This window comes from Dendrobates tinctorius, unplaced genomic scaffold (assembly GCF_039654945.1).
Source record: "Dendrobates tinctorius isolate UK_male_01 unplaced genomic scaffold, ASM3965494v1 ptg000019l, whole genome shotgun sequence".
Classification (NCBI taxonomy): domain Eukaryota; kingdom Metazoa; phylum Chordata; class Amphibia; order Anura; family Dendrobatidae; genus Dendrobates; species Dendrobates tinctorius.
Genome location: NW_027361687.1, coordinates 67,723,958 through 67,744,805, shown reverse-complemented (window position 1 = coordinate 67,744,805; position 20,848 = coordinate 67,723,958). Strand labels below are relative to the sequence as shown.

At 47.0% G+C, this 20,848-nt stretch overlaps 1 protein-coding gene across 4 annotated transcripts in view; it reads left to right on the top strand.

Annotated features, from left to right (window-relative positions):
- Positions 1 to 20,848, top strand: part of VANGL2 (VANGL planar cell polarity protein 2) — a 107,652-nt gene that overhangs the window by 62,985 nt on the left and 23,819 nt on the right. For all 4 annotated transcript variants that reach the window (XM_073567180.1, XM_073567178.1, XM_073567177.1 and 1 more), the window contains 2 exons: positions 193 to 467; positions 1,559 to 1,682. In XM_073567180.1, the coding sequence (XP_073423281.1) occupies positions 397 to 467; positions 1,559 to 1,682 (195 nt within the window). In that variant the 5' untranslated portion in view covers positions 193 to 396. The remainder of the gene's footprint in view (positions 1 to 192; positions 468 to 1,558; positions 1,683 to 20,848) is intronic.

The following is a 20,848-nucleotide window of genomic DNA, read 5'->3' as shown; positions in this document are numbered from 1 at the left end:
CCACCTTTTTTGTTTATTTCCACTGATTTCTATGATGTTTTTGTATGTCCCACCAAAAAAGTCCAATTGGTTCCTAAAGCAGTTCTTTCCTATCTATATGAAAAGAGCTACTTGAGCAAGCTTGGAGTGTATTATGGACAATTGTTTAATTTTTTTTGTTTAAGCGTATTTATTTTTTGTTTTATATGGTAGGTCCCCTTATTTTTCTTATGAGACGGACCAAGACCTCCTATCAAAATAGAGTCCCTCAAGGTGAAAGTCGATTTTCTGACGGCGCCTTTTGGCCTGAAAAAACCTGTGCTGAAAGAGGCCGCGGCGGTGTTGGCTGCAGTTCCAGGTTCAGGGAAGCCGAAATCTGTAATCGTGGATCGCCACAAAGGTCGTTACTCTGAAAACATGGACAACGAGTCCCAATATTCTGGGTACTCATATAAATCCGGGCAATCTCGAAGTTCACGCAAACACAGGTGAGACATTCAGCTTCTACATTTTTGAGAACAGAGTTGTATAAATGTAATTTGTTGTCTACATGACGTTGGACTTTTTTTGCATGTTGATGCCCAAGATAATATTAGTTTCTGCTTGGACCGATTTGGCAAAAAAAAGTGGTTTCTCTTCTTGTCATGTCAAGTCACTCACAGATCTACACAGTCGGATAACTTTTCATGCTCATGTAGGAACTGGACAACGACCATTATTCCAGGCAATCTCAATCATTGTAGTCATGTTACCATCATTTGGAACTTCGCAAACTTATAAGCTACTGTGTTCTTTCTTGGTGGCCAAGTTTTGACCAGCATTGTAGAGTTGAAATGTATTAACTCCAATGCCATAAAGAAATACCTAAGGTGTGTTTTTTTTTTTTTTTTTTTTTTTTTTTTTGAAAGCTGGTCATTTTGACCACACAGATATCTCAAGCAAAGAGGAAAAAGTATGGAATTAAAGCAAGTATGACCACTAGTGATGAGTAAGTATACTCGTTGCTCGGGTGTCCTCTGAGTATTTTAGCGTGCTCGGAGATTGTGTTTGTCAACACAGCTGCATGATATGCGGCTGCTGGACAGCCTGAATACATATGAGGAATGCCTGTTTGTTAGGGAATCCCCACATGTATTCAGGCTGTCTAGCAGCAAATCATGCAACTGTGTGGACAAAAACTAAATCTCCAAGCATGCCAAAATACTCAGCGTATACTCGCTCATCATTAATGACCACCAAATTCTAGCACCATGGCGAAATGTTTTACAAGGGTATGCTGTAGATTAACTAATCATGTAGAGTCCTACTGTTGCAGTCATTCATGTGACAGAGTGAGTATCGTCTAGCAAGTGTCCAGTTTCCATGCAGTGCCTCCGCAGGAGAAATTTAGAATTACACCATTCTTACTAATATCTGCAGGCTTTCTCTGTAATTCATGGACCTGTTTTGTCCTCCAGAGTGTTTGTAACTGTATTGTAGAAATCCTTACTAAACAGATTTCCTACAATTTTTTTTTAGAATTACAGACAATACTATTGTCTTTATTTTAAGTTTATTCTATATATCATTTCTTTTTTAGAGATCGAAGAGAAAGACATCGATCAAAAAGTCGAGACGGCAGCAGCCGGGGAGATAAGTCGGTCACAATTCAAGCTCCCGGAGAACCTTTACTAGACAATGAGTCCACAAGAGGAGAAGAGAGGGTAAAATATTTATTTTTGGAATATTTTTTTCTTTTAGTTGGTACGGTAAATGTAAACCCTACACACATCCTGGTACACTTTTCCATTTTAACTTCCCATTTGAATGCTGCGGGGCATTGTTCAGTGACAGCCATCCCCTTTCAATACTAAACCTTGCTGCCATTATGGGATTTTCCATATTCGGAGGCAAACGGCCACTTAACCCATTGGCCTCCTACACGGCACGGCTTATGACAGCACGTTACACTGCAGAGCATTTCAGACGCTTTCTGTAACCCGCTGTCCTGGCGCCTGGCAGCCCTTGTGTCTAATTATTTTCCATAAGTGTCTACAGAGGTAATTAGCAGAAGGCTTTATTGACTTTTTTTTTTTTCTTTGCACCATTTATCTACATCCTAAAAGCAGTCACACTGCAGGGTTAATATTAACAGGCAGCTGGATGTGTAAGAGAGATGTGCCCCGGACCCGCGCCGCTCTGGACGGGTGCCAGGGAGAGTTAATGAACTGATCTGATGTCGCATCTCGGTGCACTGGGTAATTGTCAGGATTCTGCTATTGGGCGGCCGTGATGTCATTGTCTCCTGTCGTGTCAAGGGCACGAAAATACAATGTGCTAAAGCCGTGAGACCTACTGTGGGAACTACATTTTCTGGCCCTGCTGTACAATCTACTCCTCTTAGGTCTATTACACATTGATTTGTAAAGAGACAGAGAGACAAATAAGGGTTGCCCTACGGCGGGCAGCATAAACCTAGATATTGTATAGTGGTATGTTTTACAAAACGCATGGTGCTGTTAGATATTTTTTAGAAATATATATTTATGATACATTACATACACACAATATGTGTGTGTATATATATATATATATATATATATATATATATATGTATGTGTGTGTATATGTACAGTTGTGGCCAAAAGTATTGACACCCCTGCAGTTCTGTCAGATAATACTCAGTTTCTTCCTGAAAATGACTGAAAACACAAATTCTTTGGTATTATTATCTTCATTTAATTTGTCTTAAATGAAAAAACACAAAAAGAATTGTCCCAAAGCCAAATTGGATATAATTTCACACCAAACATAAAAAAGAGGGTGGACAAAAGTATTGGCACTGTTCGAAAAATCATGTGATGCTTCTCTAATTTGTGCAATTAACAGCACCTGTAACTTACCTGTGGCACCTAACAGTTGTTGGCAATAACTAAATCACACTTGCAGCCAGTTGACATGGATTAAAGTTGACTCAACCTCTGTCCTGTGTCCTTGTGTGTACCACATTGAGCATGGAGAAAAGAAAGAAGACCAAAGAACTGTCTGAGGACTTGAGAAACCAAATTGTGAGGAAGCATGAGCAATCTCAAGGCTACAAGTCCATCTCCAAAGACCTGAATGTTCCTGTGTCTACCGTGCGCAGTGTCATCAAGAAGTTTAAAGCCCATGGCACTGTGGCTAACCTCCCTAGATGTGGACGGAAAAGAAAAATTGACAAGAGATTTCAACGCAAGATTGTGCGGATGTTGGATAAAGAACCTCGACTAACATCCAAACAATTTCAAGCTGCCCTGCAGTCCGAGGGTACAACAGTGTCAACCCGTACTATCCATCGGCATCTGACTGAAAAGGGACTGTATGGTAGGAGACCCAGGAAGACCCCACTTCTTACCCCGAGACATAAAAAAGCCAGGCTGGAGTTTGCCAAAACTTACCTAAAAAAGCCTAAGACGTTTTGGAAGAATGTTCTCTGGTCAGATGAGACAAAAGTAGAGCTTTTTGGGCAAAGGCATCAACATAGAGTTTACAGGAGAAAAAAAGAGGCATGAAAAGAACACTGTCCCTACAGTCAAACATGGCGGAGGTTCCCTGATGTTTTGGGGTTGCTTTGCTGCCTCTGGCACTGGACTGCTTGACCATATGCATGGCATTATGAAGTCAGAAGACTACCAACAAATTTTGCAGCATAATGTAGGGCCCAGTGTGAGAAAGATGGGTCTCCCTCAGAGGTCATGGGTCTTCCAGCAGGACAATGACCCAAAACACACTTCAAAAAGCACTAGAAAATGGTTTGAGAGAAAGCACTGGAGACTTCTAAGGTGGCCAGCAATGAGTCCAGACCTGAATCCCATAGAACACCTGTGGAGAGATCTAAAAATGGCAGTTTGGAGAAGGCACCCTTCTAATATCAGGGACCTGGAGCAGTTTGCCAAAGAAGAATGGTATAAAATTCCAGCAGAGCATTGTAAGAAACTCATTGATGGTTACCGGAAGCGGTTGGTCGCAGTTATTTTGGCTAAAGGTTGTGCAACCAAGTATTAGGCTGAGGGTGCCAATACTTTTGTCTGGCCCATTTTTGGAGTTTTGTGTGAAATGATCAATGTTTTGCTTTTTGCTTCATTCTCTTTTGTGTTTTTTCATTTAAGACAAATTAAATGAAGATAATACCAAACAATTTGTGTTTGCAATCATTTTCAGGAAGAAACTGAGTATTATCTGACAGAATTGCAGGGGTGTCAACACTTTTGGCCACAACTGTATATACATATATATTTACTGTATAATGTATTGTAGGGATTGTACTCGCTCAGGTGCAATGGGTGGCAATCAGGAGGCACGTTCCTTTTAAAGTTCATAGTGTTTGTTGCTCCACAAACCCATAAACAAGAGAGAACAGAAGAAATAGCCTTTAGCTCAGGCAAAACACAGTACAAATGTCCAGTACTTTAGGCTCAGTCCTGGAGCCTCAACACACACAGGAGGCTTATCCCTCCCCACATACAGCCCTGTGTTAAGCAGTAGTCTACATTATAAAGGTATAGCCACACCCACGATCCCACCACCTGACTAGTCATGTGACTGTGACATCACCACAGGTCCTTAAATACATATAGAAGTTTGGTGACATCCCTTAGTGCTTATGTGCATTAAAGAAAACACTCTGGGCTACATCACAGAGACAAGCCATCTCTGAGACACATACCTCCCATCGACTATACGACCCATAGCCACGTCACATACCTCCCCCGTCTGCCTAAAGCCGTGGAGCTTGGCACTTTCCCCTACTAGACAAGGGATTCTTGAGAGGGCATCGGCATTACCATGTAGCTTCCCTACCCTGTTCTACCTGGAGCTGAAGTCTTGCAGGGCTAAGAACCAGAGGGTGACCTGTTATGAGCTCATTTTCTGATCCACCAGCTGGGAGTTCTCCTTCCTTTCTCCCTCTGGTGGTGACAGGAGGTGGTGAGGTTAGTTTAATTGGTAATGGTCTGCCACCTGACGAGGAGGATAATGATTGGATCTCTGGAGTATCAGACTGAATATAAGACAGCCGACGCCCTATCCTGTTGCTGGTGATTCAGTCTGCTTCTCAGGTCTTGGACTTCAGCTCTGCTCCATTCTTCTAGTTAAGTTTGTGTTTTGCTAATGTTCACACTTGCTCTTGTTGGTCAGTTCAGTTTTTGTGTGGTCAGCCAGCCTGGCTGGGCTGTGCTGAATCTCCACTCTTATTTATCTGTATTTGCCAATTTGCCTTCTATTAGATTGGTCTCTTTTTTGCTCTCTCTCAGAATATTTCAGAGTGCTGATATAGTGGAAGAAGTCTAGTGACTTCAGGGTTAATTTTGTTATCAGAAGTGTTGGACATTATTTTTGGTAGGGTTTTTTGGCAGATTGCAGACAGTATCTTTCCTTTCCTGTCGTTTCAAGTTAGTTTGGCCCCATCGTTTGCTCAGCCTATTTTTCTGCCTTTGTTTGTGTTTTCATCTTGCTTCACGGTCAATACTTGTGGGGGGCTGTCTTTCCTTTGGGGTCTGCTCTGGGGGAGTTAGTTTTCCCTTTTCTTACTTTAGGCTTATTTAGTTCTCCGGTTGTGACGAGGCGTCCGGGACCATCGTAGGTACGCTCCACGACTGCTGCTAGTTGTGTGTTAAGATCAGGGGAACTGCAATCTGCATAGTTACCAACCTCTCTGGTTTTCTGAGACTTAGCGTGTGTTGTTTTTCTCCTTGGTGACCCATTCATAACAGTGACCCTAGCATTTTTACCCTTTGTTTCCCTCATCCATCTGAGTGGGGCATGGTCTGATATCAACCTAAACTTACATCCCACCAGATAGTACCGTAAAGTATCCACTGCCCACTTTATGGCCAAGCACTCCTTCTCTACGACTGAGTAATTCCTTTCACATGAAGACAGCTTCCTACTCGGGTAGAGGACAGGATACTCCTCCCCATGTATCTCCTGGGAAAGGACTGCTCCTACCCTGGACATCTGAGGCATCTGTCTGAAGAATAAACTCTTTCTTGAAGTCTGGGGCCACCAGAACGGGTTGCTTACATAGAGCCCCTTTCAATTCTTGGAAGGCTGACTCTGCCTCTTCGGACCATCTGACCATTACTGATTTTGTCCCCTTAAGAAGATCAGTTAGAGGTGCAGCCACCATGGTGAAGTTTGGGATGAACCTCCTGTAATATCCCACGATCCCCAGGAATTCTCTAACTTGCTTTTTGGACAAAGGTCTCGGCCATGTTTGAATTGCCTCCACTTTACTGATTTGGAGCTTTATTTTGCCTCGACCCACGACATATCTCAGTACTTGGCTTCTTCTTTACCCAAGGCACACTTCTTTGGGTTTATTGTAAACCCCGCCTCCCTTATAGCATCAAACACTGCTTGGACCTTTTCCAGGTGACTCTCCCAGTCTGGTGTAAAGATGATGATATCATCTAGGTACGCAATGGTGTATAGCTTATGGGGTGTAAGGATTCTATCTATAGCCCTCTGGAAGGTTGCCGGAGCTCCCTACAGGCCAAACGGCATTCGGACATACTGGAAGCATCTGTCTGGTGTAGAAAATACAGTTTTCCTTGGCTTCCTGTGCCATGGGGATCTGCTAGTATCCCTTTGTCAAATCCAAGGTGGTTATGTACCTGGCGGGCCCAAGTCTTTCGATGAGCTCATCAACTCGTGGCATGGGATATGCATCGAACTTGGAGACCTCATTCAACTTCCGATAGTCATTACAGAATCTCCATTCACCATCAGGTTTTGGGGCCAGGACAATCGGGCTCGACCAGCCACTCTAGGATTCGTCAATGACCCTGAGATTCAACATAAACTGCACCTCCTTAGAGATTACTTCTCGATGGGCCTCAGGAATTCGATAAGGCTTCACGTTCACCCGCACTTGTGGCTCTGTCAGAACTTCATGCTCAACGACCTTCGTGCACCCCGGCAACTCCAAAAACAGGTCCCTGTTCTTCTGGAGCAACTCCCGGCACTGCTGTTTCTGGGCCTTCGATAGCGTCTCCGCTATAGTAACTGCTCCAACCTCACCTTTTGGGTTTCCCAGCAAGCATGGAGTTGCCGCTGGCTCTCTATCTTGCCATGGCTTGATGAAGTTGACATGGTAAACCTGGTTTGGTTTCCGTCTTCCTGGTTGGTGAATCTTATAATTTACCTCACCAAGCTTCTCCATCACCTCATACGGCCCTTGCCATTTGGCCAAGAACTTGCTCTCCACCGTCGGAATTAGCACGAGAACTTGGTCTCCTGGATTGAACTGCCTCACTCTTGCTGACCGGTTGTAGACCCTGGCCTGAGCCTCTTGTACCTGATGGAAGTGTTCTTTCACGATGGGCATCACCTTCGCAATCCTCTGCTGCATCAGTGCCACATGCTCAATGACGCTTCTTGGGGCGTGACTTCAGCTTCCCTGGTTTCCTTGGCTATATCCAGGAGACCTCGTGGATGTCAGCCATACAGAAGCTTGAATGGTGAAAACCCCGTGGAGGCTTGTGGAACTTCACGGATGGAAAACCGCAGATACGGTAAGAGACAGTCCCAGTCTCTACCGTCTTTCTCGATGGCTTTTCTTATCATACTCTTCAGTGTCTTGTTAAATCTCTCAACCAGGCAATCTGACTGAGGATGGTACACTGAAGTCCTCAACTGGGAGATTTGCAGGACCCTGCACAACTCCCTCATCACCTTGCTCATAAAAGGTGTCCCCAGGTCTATCAGGATCTCCTTCGGCAGACCTGTCCGGGAAAACACATGGACCAACTCGCGGGCTATACTCTTCCCGGAGGAATTTCTCAGGGGAATTGCCTCAGGATAGCGTGTGGCATAGTCCAGGATGACTAATATATACTGATGGACCTGGGCTGATTTAACTAGGGGACCGACCAAGTCCATGGCAATTCTCTCAAATGGCACCTCAATAATGGGCTCCAGAAGTGAGAGGTAGGGGCAGTTAACTGACATGTAGGGCAGGACCTGCAATAGTTTACCATTTCCCGGTGACACCCAGGCCAATAGAGCCTCTGCACAACCCGTTCCTGCGTTTTTTCCACCCCCAGGTGTCCCCCCAAGATGTGTGAATGGGCCATGTCCAACACTTTTCGTCTATAAGTGCCTGGCACTATCAACTGCTCTACCAACTCCTCCCTTATTTTTGTGACCCCGATATAACAACTCTGCCCTCATCATAAAATAGGGAAATCATGTGTCAGCCCCCGGCTCCTGGGCAACCCCATTAATGACTGTGACATTGTTGAAGGCTTACCTCAGAGTTGGGTCCCTATGTTGGGCAGTCCCAAAATTCTCACTGGCCACCCCTAACTCTGGCATGTCAGGTATAGGAGACACTTCCTCCTCATAACCTGCAAGGACAAAAAAAGGAAACCCGTCTGCCTCTGGTTGTGGCGATACCTTATTAGGGTTCATTGGTTCCCTACTCTGCTAGCGACCTCAGAACCCCTTCCCCACAGATCCCAAAACAAACAGAAATCCCTACCTTTTAATTATAGGGTGCAACGAGTCCCGAACGACGCCGACTTCATGGGACTCTGTGCCATGCGCCGTTTCAAAGTCCACTCTGGCCATAGGGTAGTCCTTTGCATCACCATGTATGCACTGAACGCCGACCTTTTTCCCCGGGAGTAGGTTGAGAGGAAAAGTGGCCCTCACAATGGTCACCAAGCTCCCAGAGCCTAGTGGCGCCAATACTGATTGACCGTTCAACTTCACGGAACACACTTGAGACCCCTCATTAGGTGGCGAGTTCACACTGCAGACTGAATATGCATAGTATGAACTACGGCGTCCCATGCTGCAGTCCATCTGCTCGGTGGTCTGGGGACAATGGGCAGCTATATGTCCTGGCCCGTGGCACCTCCAACAAATAACATCATCCGTGGGGACCACCTCCCCCGCCCCTTTTGATCTTGGGCGCCCCACCCCTTTTGATCTTGGGCGCCCCACCCCTTTTTGGGACTCTGCCCCCTGCTGCAACCCCCAATACGGAATGAGCTGCTTCCCCAAGGAGCCTTCCATCCCCTGGTATCTCTCGACCAGTCTGACCTGTGCATCGGCTTTCTGGGAATCACCCTGACAACCCAAGTCTGTAGGGGTCCCAGCAAGGAATGCACAAACGGATCCATCACCACTCGCTCTACCATTTGCGCAGGCATAGAAGACTGGCTACAGCCATTTCTGGACCAGGTGCAACAGGTCGAACATTTGGGAGTGAGGCGGTTTGACCCAGTGATAGGCCCAGCGGTGAACTCGCTGTGCCCTGACAGTCATTGTCGCCCCCAAATGTGCAAGAATCTCAGCCTTTGGTTTGGTATACTCCTTGGCGTCTTGCAAAGTCAAGTCATAGTACGCCTTCTGGGGCTCCCCCGTCTGGTATGGCGCCTGTACCTCTGCCCACTGCTCTGGCTGAAGTTTTTCCATCTCAGCCACCCTCTGAAACCATGTCAGGAAGGCCTTAACATCATCCTCAGGGGTCAGTTTCTGCAATGCACGTCTTAACGCCTTCCTGACGTGGGTGTCATCAGCCAGACCTGGGGTTGGGGCGCTCGTCCTGCCCTGGATGGCGGTTGCCAGAAGCTTCATCTGCTGCCATTGCTCCTGCTGGCTCTGTTGTATCTGTTGCAACAACAGCCTGTTGGTCTTTTGCTGCTGTTACTGTGACTGGACCAAGTGTTTCAGCAGGTCCTCCATTTTTTCCAGGCAATGCTTGCTGGCTTGCTGCAAACTTGACCCAGGACATGCAGTAACAGTCTCACGTCTCTGCTGGGAACATTGCCCGCACGTCTAGCAGCAATTGTAGGGATTGTACTCTCTCAGGTTCAACGGGTGGCAATCAGGAGACACGTTCCTTTTTAAAGTTCATAGGGTTTATTGCTCCACAAACCCACAAACAAAAGAAATAGCCTTTAGCTCAGGCAAAACACAGTACAAATGTCCAGTACTTTAGGCTCAGTCCTGGAGCCTCAACACACACAGGAGGCTTATCCCTCCCCACATACAGCTCTGTGTTAAGCAGTAGTCTACATTATAACGGTATAGCCACACCCATGAACCCACCACCTGACTAGTCACGTGACTGTGACATCACCACAGGTCCTTAAATACATATAGTAGTTTGAGGACGTCTCTTAGTGGTTATGTGCATTAAAAAAAAACACTCTGGGCTACATCAGAGACAAGCCATCCCTGAGACACATACCTCGCATCGACTATACAACCCTTAGCCACGCCACAGTATGTATGTGTATGTGTGTGTGTGTGTGTGTGTGTGTGTATATATATATATTCATTTATTTATAATATTCCTCCCAACTTTTGAAGAGGGGATAGAGGGATAAAGACTGCGCTGCGCGCAGAGCAGCGAGGCAAATTTTGGGCCACGCCCCGGCCACACCCATTTCACAACTAGTCACAGTCATGTCCACGCCCAACCGCACCCAATTAGCACTGCTGATCACACTGACTGGTACTGAGGGCACAGTGGCTGGTACTGTGGGCACACTGACGGTGCTGAGGGAAAGAAAGAAAACAGAGAAAAAAAGAAAAGAGAGAAAGAAAGGAGAGCGAGAGAGAAAGGAAGAACAGAGAGAGGAAGGACAGAGAAAGAAGTAAAGCAAGAAAGAGGGGAAAGAAATAGAAAGAACAGAGAGAGAAAGGAAGTGGGGAAAGAACAGAGAGAAAAAAAGAAAGATTAGAGAGAGAACTGAGAGAAAGAAATAAAGATTCTATAAAGATACTATAGCAACCTGGCTCCTATTGTAACGCCCACCTGAGCCTCCCAGTGCAGGACATATCATGATCCGCTTACATGGCCGGCATCCTCAATTCCAAGGCGATACCGCTGTCCGTGCTGTTGGAGGAGGACATGGTGATGGATCTGAAGCATTCCCTGAAGTGCCTCCATGGTTCCGTCACAATGTCCTCATGAAATTACCTCATTTCCGGTCAGCTTCCAGCACATCACTTCTGGTGGAACGTCATTTGTGAGTTTTAAAGTGCTCCACAGGGCTCCACCGTGTACTCCTGTCTCCGCGGGAAAAGCCCGCTTTGTATGCCTCGTACGCACTTGGCTCCGCACACCTCGTACATACACGGCTCCACTCCGCACACCTCGTACACACTGGGCTCCGCTCCGCACACCTCGTGCGCACGCGCGGCTCCGCTCCGCACACCTCGTGCGCACGCGCGGCTCCGCTCCGCACACCTCGTGCGCGCGCGCGGCTCCGCACACCTCGTGCGCGCGCGGCTCCGCACACCTCGTGCGCGTGCGCGGCTCCGCTCCGCACACCTCGTGCGCGTGCGCGGCTCCGCTCCGCACACCTCGTGCGCGTGCGCGGCTCCGCTCCGCACACCTCGTGCGCGAGCGCGGCTCCGCTCCGCCCACCTCGTGCGCGAGCGCGGCTCCGCTCCGCACACCTCGTGCGCGAGCGCGGCTCCGCTCCGCACACCTCGTGCGCGCGCGGCTCCGCCCACCTTGTGCGCGCGCGGCTCCGCTCCGCACACCTCGTGCGCGCGCGGCTCCGCTCCGCACACCTCGTGCGCGCGCGGCTCCGCTCCGCACACCTCGTGCGCGCGCGGCTCCGCACACCTCGTGCGCGCGCGGCTCCGCACACCTCGTGCGCGCGCGGCTCCGCACACCTCGTGCGCGCGCGGCTCCGCTCCGCACACCTCGTGCGCGCGCGGCTCCGCACACCTCGTGCGCGGCTCCGCTCCGCACACCTCGTGCGCGCGCGGCTCCGCTCCGCACACCTCGTGCGCGCGCGGCTCCGCTCCGCACACCTCGTGCGCGGCTCCGCTCCGCACACCTCGTGCGCGCGCGGCTCCGCACACCTCGTGCGCGCGCGGCTCCGCTCCGCACACCTCGTGCGCGCGCGGCTCCGCTCCGCACACCTCGTGCGCGCGCGGCTCACGCTCCGCACACCTCGTGCGCGCGCGGCTCACGCTCCGCACACCTCGTGCGCGCGCGGCTCCGCTCCGCACACCTCGTGCGCGCGCGGCTCCGCCCACCTTGTGCGCGCGTGGCTCCGCTCCGCACACCTTGTGCGTGCGTGCGGCCCCGCTCCGCACACCTCGTGCGCGCGGCTCCATCCACAGAAACTTCCCCTCATCCAGCACCATGACAACCTGCACAGCAGAGTCCTGCATACATCGAGGCCCCTGATCATGTGATGCCTGACTCCTCCGCTCCTGTGACCTCATCACAGGTCCTGTGCGCACAGCCACAGAACAGCCTAGGACATCATTGCAGGCTGCGGTGGGTCTCTGGGAGGGTGAGGATGGGGTCGGTGCATGGGGAGCATGGCCACTCAGTGCAGTGTGGGAAAAATAGAGTCCCGGGCAGGACGCGGGTGGAGGGGTCAAAAACGGGACTGTCCGGCGGGAATCGGGACGGTTGCGAGCTATGATACACATACACACACACACACACACACACACACACACACTTACAAATCTGGTCTTTTTTGTCCTTTCTCTTTCTCGAGTCCTCTACCAGAGGCCTGAGAGTTTGATGATTCTGCGCAGGATCTTAGCTGTTCCCAGCATTGAACTTTTATGGACAGAGACTTCAGATGTTGCTCCTGGCATCTGTTGTAGCCATTTTCCCAACTTAAGAACACTTGGAACAGTGACCCCTATCACCACTGGAATCACTGTTGCCTTCACCTTCCACATCTTCTCCTGTTCTCCTTTGAGGCCCTGGTATTTCCACAGCTTCTCATATTCCTTCTTTCTGATATTGCTGTCACTTGGCACTGCCATATCTATTATTATTGCTGTCTTATGATCCTTATCTACTATCACAATGTCTGGTTGGTTAGCCAACACCTGCTTATCTGTCTGGAACTTGAAGTCCCACAGGATTTTAGCCCTTTCATTCTCCACCACTGTCTCTGGGGTCTCCCACCTAGACTTAGGAGGACTTAGCCCATATGCTGTGCAGATGTTCCTGTATACAATTGGGTCGCCCTCCCAGGGCTGTGGGGTACTCGGTACCGGGCCGGTCTCTCAGATGGGAATGTCACAGCGGTGGTGACCCAGTCCATGGCCCCCAAGTAAAAGGGAGATTGAATGGTGAAATGTAGTGGAAATGAATAGTTCGTGACACCACCTGTGGTGTTCGGCAAGGGGGGTGTTAAGCCGACGCTGCATGCAGATCATCTGGGACTGATGGTATGGCGCAGCAAAGATGTTATAGCTCCCCACAGGTGGAGCTGTAGTCCTAGGGCAGTGTAGAGGTAGAGGCCAAGGGAAGGCGTAGGTGAGGCAATGTCGAGCACCAAGATGTAGCAGTGCCGGGTGTGTTGGCGCCGGAATAAATGGAGGACACCAGAGCATGCAGTTCCAAAGCTTTACTCAGTCTGTTGTACAAATAGGTGCCTGCCTCCGTGCCGTGTCCTCCGGGTCAGGGACTCCGTCAACCTCCAGGCCAGATGGAATACTCCTGTCCAACACTCCGCCAACATGTGCCTTTCTGAACGTCTCCTCTTATAGCGCCTTTAGATGAAGTACTCCTAGTACTCGGTTACACTGGAGTTCCTCCTGTCCGATGTTCCTATGAACTCTACTTGACTGCTGTAGCCTGCTTTGGGGACTCCATGTTAATAAGTCCCAGCTCACTATCCAGTTGCTGTTGTGCCCCCAAGTCTTGTGTGGGAATAAAGTGGTCACTACTTCTATTCCTCCGGTGTCTGCTGCAGGACCATTAGCATCCATACAACCTCGGGGACCGGGCCCCGGCCTTGTGCTTAGAACTTCTAGGAAGGGTTCTCCTCTAACCCATGTCCTCTGTTCTCTTTTACTCCTCACGTTCTGTACTAATCCTTTCTTTCTATGGAGAATCAGGCTTTCAGTCTATGTTGCTCTCTCTCTTCCTTTCTCGTACCAGCAGACCCAGGTCACTGGGATCTGCTGCAGTACTTCCATCCATCTATCCCTCTCTCCAGGGATCTTCTTCTCTCCAGCTCACTAATCAACTGACTTCTCAGCCTAAACTCTTCCCGCTCCTTGTAATGTAAACTAACTCCATCCACCTCCCAGCACGTTTCGTGTTCCAAGCAGGGAGCCACCAATGGGTGCTTTGCTACACTCCAAGCAGGGAGCCGCCGAAGGTGCCTTGCTACACTACTTTGTGGGGTGCAGGTGTTGGAGTGTGGTTGGGAGTCTCCACCTTACCTGGATGGTGTAATACCACACCTCAGGAGGAGGTGCAGTACCTCTGTGACGACTGAGTCTCAGGGGTGCCACACAATTCCCTCTACTTGGTTATGGCGTTCGGTATACGCTGTTCCTGCTTGCATTTTGCATCCTGACACTGTGTGTTGGACTGTTTCTGAGGTTTCTTTGCATAGTCTGCACCTTGGGTCTTGTCTTGTGTGGTAGATTCCTGCTTCTATGGATCTGGTACTTAGTGCTTGCTCTTGTGCCCGCTATAATTAGTGCCTCTGTGCTGTCTCGGAGTCCAGCTTTCTTCAGCCGTTGGTAGGACTTCTCCATGTCGGCTACCTCCATTATCTGTCGATGGAACATCCCATGCATCTGCTTGTCTTGCCATGGCGCTTCATGTTCCTTTTCTTCCTTCCAGATCTGTTGTTGCTGCCTTATGCATTCTCTCAGCATCTCATGTTTTGGTGCCATTTTTCTGATGTATTCCTGGATACTCCTTGTTTCATCCGTGATGGTGGCTTGGATGTTTATCAAGCCTCGACCACTCTCCTTTCTGTTGGATTACAATCTTTTGGTGTTAGACTTAGGGTGGTAGGGTGGAGACCTCCATACATTGTAGGGAGCTTTCGAGTCTTCACATCTGCAGCTTCCATCTCTTCTTTTGGCCAGCACACTATGCCCCTTTACTTTCAGTGCAGCAAACTCACTCCAGAAGTTCATTGTGGATCTCTGAATGATCCAATGTTGTCCTAAATGACTAATGATGATAAATATAGTCCACCTGTGTGTAATCAAGTGTCCGTATCACTGCTCCTGCTCTGTGATAGTCTCAGGGTTCTGTTTGAAGCACAGAGAGCATCATGAAGACCAAGGAACACAACAGGCAGTTCCGTGATACTGTTGTGGAGAAGTTTAAAGCCGGATTTGGATACAAAATGATTTCCAAAACTTTAAACGTCCCAAGGAGCACTTTGCAAGCAATCATATTGAAATGGAACGAGTATCCTACCACTGCAAATCTACCAAGACCCGGCCGTCCCTCTAAACTTTCATCAAAAACAAGGAGAAGACTGGTCAGAGATGCAGCCGAGAGGCCCATGATCCCTCTGGATGAACTGCAGAGATCTACAGCTGAGGTGGGACAGTCTGTCCATAGGACAACAATCAGTCGTACACTGCACAAATCTAGCCTTTATGGAACAGTGGCAAGAAGAAAGCCATTTCTCAAAGATATCCATAAAAAGCGTTGTTTAAAGTTTCCAACAAGCCACCTGGGAGACACTCCAAACATGTGGAAGAAGGTGCTCAATGCCAAGTGATATGTTTGGCGTAAACTCAACACAGCTCATCACCCTGAACACATCATCTCCACTGTCAAACGTGGTGGCAGCATCATCGTTTGGGCCTGCTTTTCCTCAGCAGGGACAGGGAAGATGGTTAAAATTGATGGGAAAATGGATGGAGCCAAATACAGGACCATTGTTGAAGAAAACCTGTTGGAGTCTGCAAAAGACCTGAGACTGGGATGGAGATTTGTCTTCCAACAAGACAATGATTCCAAACCTAAAGCAAAATCTACAATGTTCACAAATAAACACATCCAGGTGTTAGGATGGCCAAGTCAAAGTCCGGACCTGAATTCAATCGAGAATCTGTGGAAAGAGCTGAAAACTGCTGTTCACAAACGATCTCCATCAAACCTCCCTGAGCTCGAGCTGTTTGTCAAGGAAGAATGGGCAAGAATTTCAGTCTCTCGATGTACAAAACTGATGGAGACATACCCCAAGTGACTTGCAGCTGTAATCGCAGCAAAAGGTGGCGCAACAAAGTATTAAGTTAAAGGGGCCGAATAATATTGCACGCCCCACTATTCAGTTTTTGAATTTACACAAAATTTTTAAATAACCAATAAATTTCGGTCAACTTCACAATTGTGTCCCACTTGTTGTTGATTCTTCACCAAAAATTTACATTTGGTATTTTTATGTTTGAAGCATGATATGTGGGAAAAGGTTGAAAAGTTCCAGGGGGCCGAATACTTTCACAAGGCACTGTATATGCACAGTGTATTTGTATATAATATATACCGTATGTAAAAACCTACAAAAATTACTCCCACAAACAACAATTTGTACAAACAATATCATATTATATTACAATACAAGATTAAAAAACAAATAAAAAGGAGAGGTCACGCAGGACCAGGATCAAAAAGGTAAATATGTAAAAAAATTAGTCCCATGGTAATTTTTCAATCTCGGATTAGTACACATAGCTATATACATCTCGTATGCCCATGTAGAAGAGAGAGAGAGAAGCACTTCAATAGGTTAAATGCCACACAATTACATGAATATAATTCACAACCTTAATAAAAATATATGTGATACCCAGAAGATAAGACACAACTTTAGTAAGAAGAATATATGATAATATAAAAAATTATGTCATTATTAATTATTCCCTGGATACACTAGATAAGAACATATTATATAAAGTGCAAGTGCATTATAAATAATGGATAAAGTGCATAAGGAAAGGCAGTAATGATTGCAACACTATATAAGTTGCATCAAAAATAGATGTATGTGCTATAAAATGGCAGTGCAATTACAGACCCAAATCAACATGGCAGAAAAAAATCTTTGACCCTAAGTGGATGCTTTCCATATAACACCATTAGGGCTAGTGCTCAAATACATAAGGGGCAAAACAGAGTCAAAAATGGATAGCATAACATTAGTGAGAGGACAAACATGGACATATATTTACCAATACACACCCTTTTACGCGTGTTTCGCACACAATGCTTCCTCTTTGTGTGCGAAATGCGTGTAAAAGGGCGTGTTTTTGTCGATCAATAAGTAATTCTACTCCTATAGAAAGAGTTCTCCTATTCTGCAAACCTCGACTCCACTGCATCAATTTCATCCTTCAAAATTTTCATCCTCAATGTTTTTTGTTTCAGAAAGAAATAATTATCACTTGGAGTTAAATGAGGCGGTGGGTGATTGACAGTTTCAATGCCGATTCGATTGAGTTTTAGCAGGGCAATACAATACTTGTGGGTGTGCACATTTCCCTGCAAATTTATGGCTCCTTTGGAAACTTTTTGCTGAAGTTTCAATTTTTACCTAACTTTTCTAAATCACAATTTCAGGTTTCTGGCCTATCGTTGGGCAACATTATAATAGCGTGGATACTGGGGTGCAATAACAAGCGCAAATAGGGTCTTACCTGATAACAGAAGTGCAAAAAATTATAGGAGAGTGTTCACTCACCTGATGAAGTTGCAAAATTGCAAGATATTACCTGTAAATGCACGAGACAGCTGCAGCAGGACATGGGTCAGAAGACCAGATGGAGGCTTGATCAAGGTGAATGGTGTCTATACCTGCGCTGCTGATGAAGATTCCAGTATATTTAGAAGTTCCATTAAAGGTTTAATTTCAAAAGGTTTTAAGTCACCGCGTTTCAAACTCACAAAGGACTTCTTCTTCAGGACAAAACCTAATGTCAAACATTTCCTGTAGTTCTCGACCATATTTGCACACACTGCAGCAGGGATTTTGGCCCACTCCTCCATACAGATTTTCTCCAGATATTTCAGGGCTGTCACTGGGCAACATTGAGTTTCAGCTTCCTCCAAATATTTTCTATTGGGTTTAGTTCTGGAGACTGGCTAAGCCACTCCAGGACTTCAAAATGCTTCTTGTGAAGCCCCTCTTTAGTTGTCCTGGCAGTGTGTTGTGAGTCATTGCCATGCTGGAAGACCCAGCCATGGCCAATCTTCAAAGCTCTGTAAGATGGACGCCGGATGAGTCCTTAAGGGGAGATGTGTCATCATGGCTATTAGCTGGGGTGATGTGAGCTCGGAAGCATGCTCAATCACATGTATTGCTGAGAGAGTGATTTGGCTGTTCCAGGGCTGGGTTTTATGAGCGGTCATAAGAGATGGGTGGGAATGACCACTCGCATATCCCAACCCAAGGGGCGTGGTTTGGATAATAAAATGGAGGCCAGATGTCTCATTCAGTGTCTGTGACAGGAGGTGTGAAGACCTCCAGTGTGTGTTAGCAGGCAGACCCGCAGTACTATATGGACTGTTTATTTTTCTGGTGGCTACTTTGTGACAGAAAAGGCTGTTCATTTGTATTGCTATCCAGAGCAGTTTATGCCGTGTTAATAAACTTGCTTGGACATTTCAACACTACTGCTTCCTGTGCCTATCTCAACCGCAGCCGAGTGAGTACATATCCCTTCAACTGGTGCTAGAAGCACGGGCACGAATCCTATGAGGCAGTGTGACTGCCTATACCGCATGTCCTGGGTGAAAGTGGCTGCAGGAGGGAAATCTGACATCATGGAGAACATGCTAAAAAACCTGGTCCAGGTCCAGCAGCAACAGAAAGAGACCAACAGGCTGTTGCAGCAGATCCAGCAGAGCCAGCAGGAGCAGCGGCAGCAGATGCAGCTTCTGGCAACTGCCATCCAGGGCAGGACGAGTGCCCCAACCCAAAGTGTGGCTGATGATGCTTACGTGAGGAAGATAAGAAGAGCGTGGCAAAAGATGACCCTAGGAAATTACATTGAGGCATTCCTGGCGGTGTTTTAAAGAGTGGCGGAGTGGGAGAAATTGCTTAAGGAACAGTGGGCCGAGGTTCTGGCACCATACAGCTAGGTCCATATATATTTGGACAGACAACATTTTTCTAATGTTGGTTCTAGACATTACCACAATGAATCTTAAACAAAACAATTCAGATGCAGTTGAAGTTCAGACTTTCAGCTTTCATTTGAGGGTATCCACATTAAAATTGGATGAAGGGTTTAGGAGTTTCAGCTCCTTAACATGTGCCACCCTGTTTTTAAAGGGACCAAAAGTAATCGGACAATTGACTCCAAAGCTATTTCATGGACAGGTATGGGCAATCCCTTCGTTTTGTCATTCTCAATTATGCAGATAAAAGGCCTGGAGTTGATTTGAGGTGTGGTGCTTGCATTTGGAAGGTTTTGCTGTGAAGAAAACAAGCGTTCAAAGGAGCTCTCCATGCAGGTGAAACAAGCCATCCTTAAGCTGAAAAAACCCATCCAAGAAATTGCTACAACATTAGGAGTGGCAAAATTTACAGTTTGGTACATCCTGAGAAAAAAAGAAAGCGCTGGTGAACTCATCAATGCAAAAAGATCTGGGCGCCCACGGAAGACAACAGTGGTGGATGATCGCAGAATAGTCTCCATGGTGAAGAGAAACCCCTTTACAACAGCCAACCAAGTGAACAACACTTTCCAGAAGGTAGGCGTATCAATATCCAAATCTACCATAAAGAGAAGACTGCATGAAAGTAAATACAGAGGGTTCACTGCACGGTGCAAGCCACTCAGAAGTATCAAGAATAAAAAGGCTAGACTGGACTTTGCTAAAAAACATCTAAAAAAGCCAGCACAGTACTGGAAGAACATTCTTTGGACAGATGAAACCAAGATCAACCTCTACCAGAATGATGGAAAGAGAAAAGTATGGTGAAGGCGTGGTACAGCTCATGATCCAAAGCATACCATATCATCTGTAAAACACGGCGGAGGCAGTGTGATGGCTTGGGCATGCATGGCTGCCAGTGGCACTGGGTCACTAGTGTTTGATGTGACACAGGACAGAAGCAGCCGAATGAATTCTGAGGTATTCAGAGCCATACTATGTGCTCAGATCCAGCCAAATGCAGCCAAACTGATTGGTTGTCGTTTCATACTACAGATGGACAATGACCCAAAACATAAAGCTAAAGCAACCCAGGAGTTTATTAAAGCAAAGAAGTGGAATATTCTTGAATAGCCAAGTCAGTCACCTGATCTCAACCCAATTGAGCATGCATTTCACTTGTTAAAGACTAAACTTCAGACAGAAAGGCCCACAAACAAACAGCAACTGAATACCACCGCAGTGAAGGCCTGGCAGAGCATCAAAAAGGAGGAAACACAGCGTCTGGTGATGTCCATGAGTTCAAGACTTCAGGCAGTCATTGCCAACAAAGGGTTTTCAACCAAGTACTATAAATGAACATTTTATTTACAATTATTTAATCTGTCCAATTACTTTTGGTCCCTTTAAAAACATGGTGGCACATGTTAAGGAGCTGAAACTCCTAAACCCTTCATCCAATTTTAATGTGGATATCCTCAAATGAAAGCTGAAAGTCTGAACTTCAACTGCATCTGAATTGTTTTGTTTAAAATTCATTGTGGTAATGTCTAGAACCAAAATTAGAAAAATGTCTCTTTCCAAATATACACGGAACTAACTGTATTTGACAGGTGAACAGCAGAAGGTGTATTGTGACTTGGCGTTGCAGGACGCAAAAGAATACGCCAAGTCAAAGGCTGAGATCTTGGCACGTTAAGGAGTAATTTTGACTGTCAGAGTGCAACGGGTACACTAGTGGGCATATCGCAGTGACAAACCTCCCCGGTCCCAAAGTTCGATCTCCTACACCTGGTCCAAAAATAGTTGCAACCTGAATCCTCCACAACAGCACAGATGGTGGAGAAGGTTGTCATTTGTCAGGTTAATACATTCCCTACCAAGGCCGATGCAATCCTGGGTTGCCCAGGGAGATCGCCATAAGGTCGGGATCACACTACCATGTGTGATGTGAGAAACTTGCACGAAATATATGCATCTGCGGTC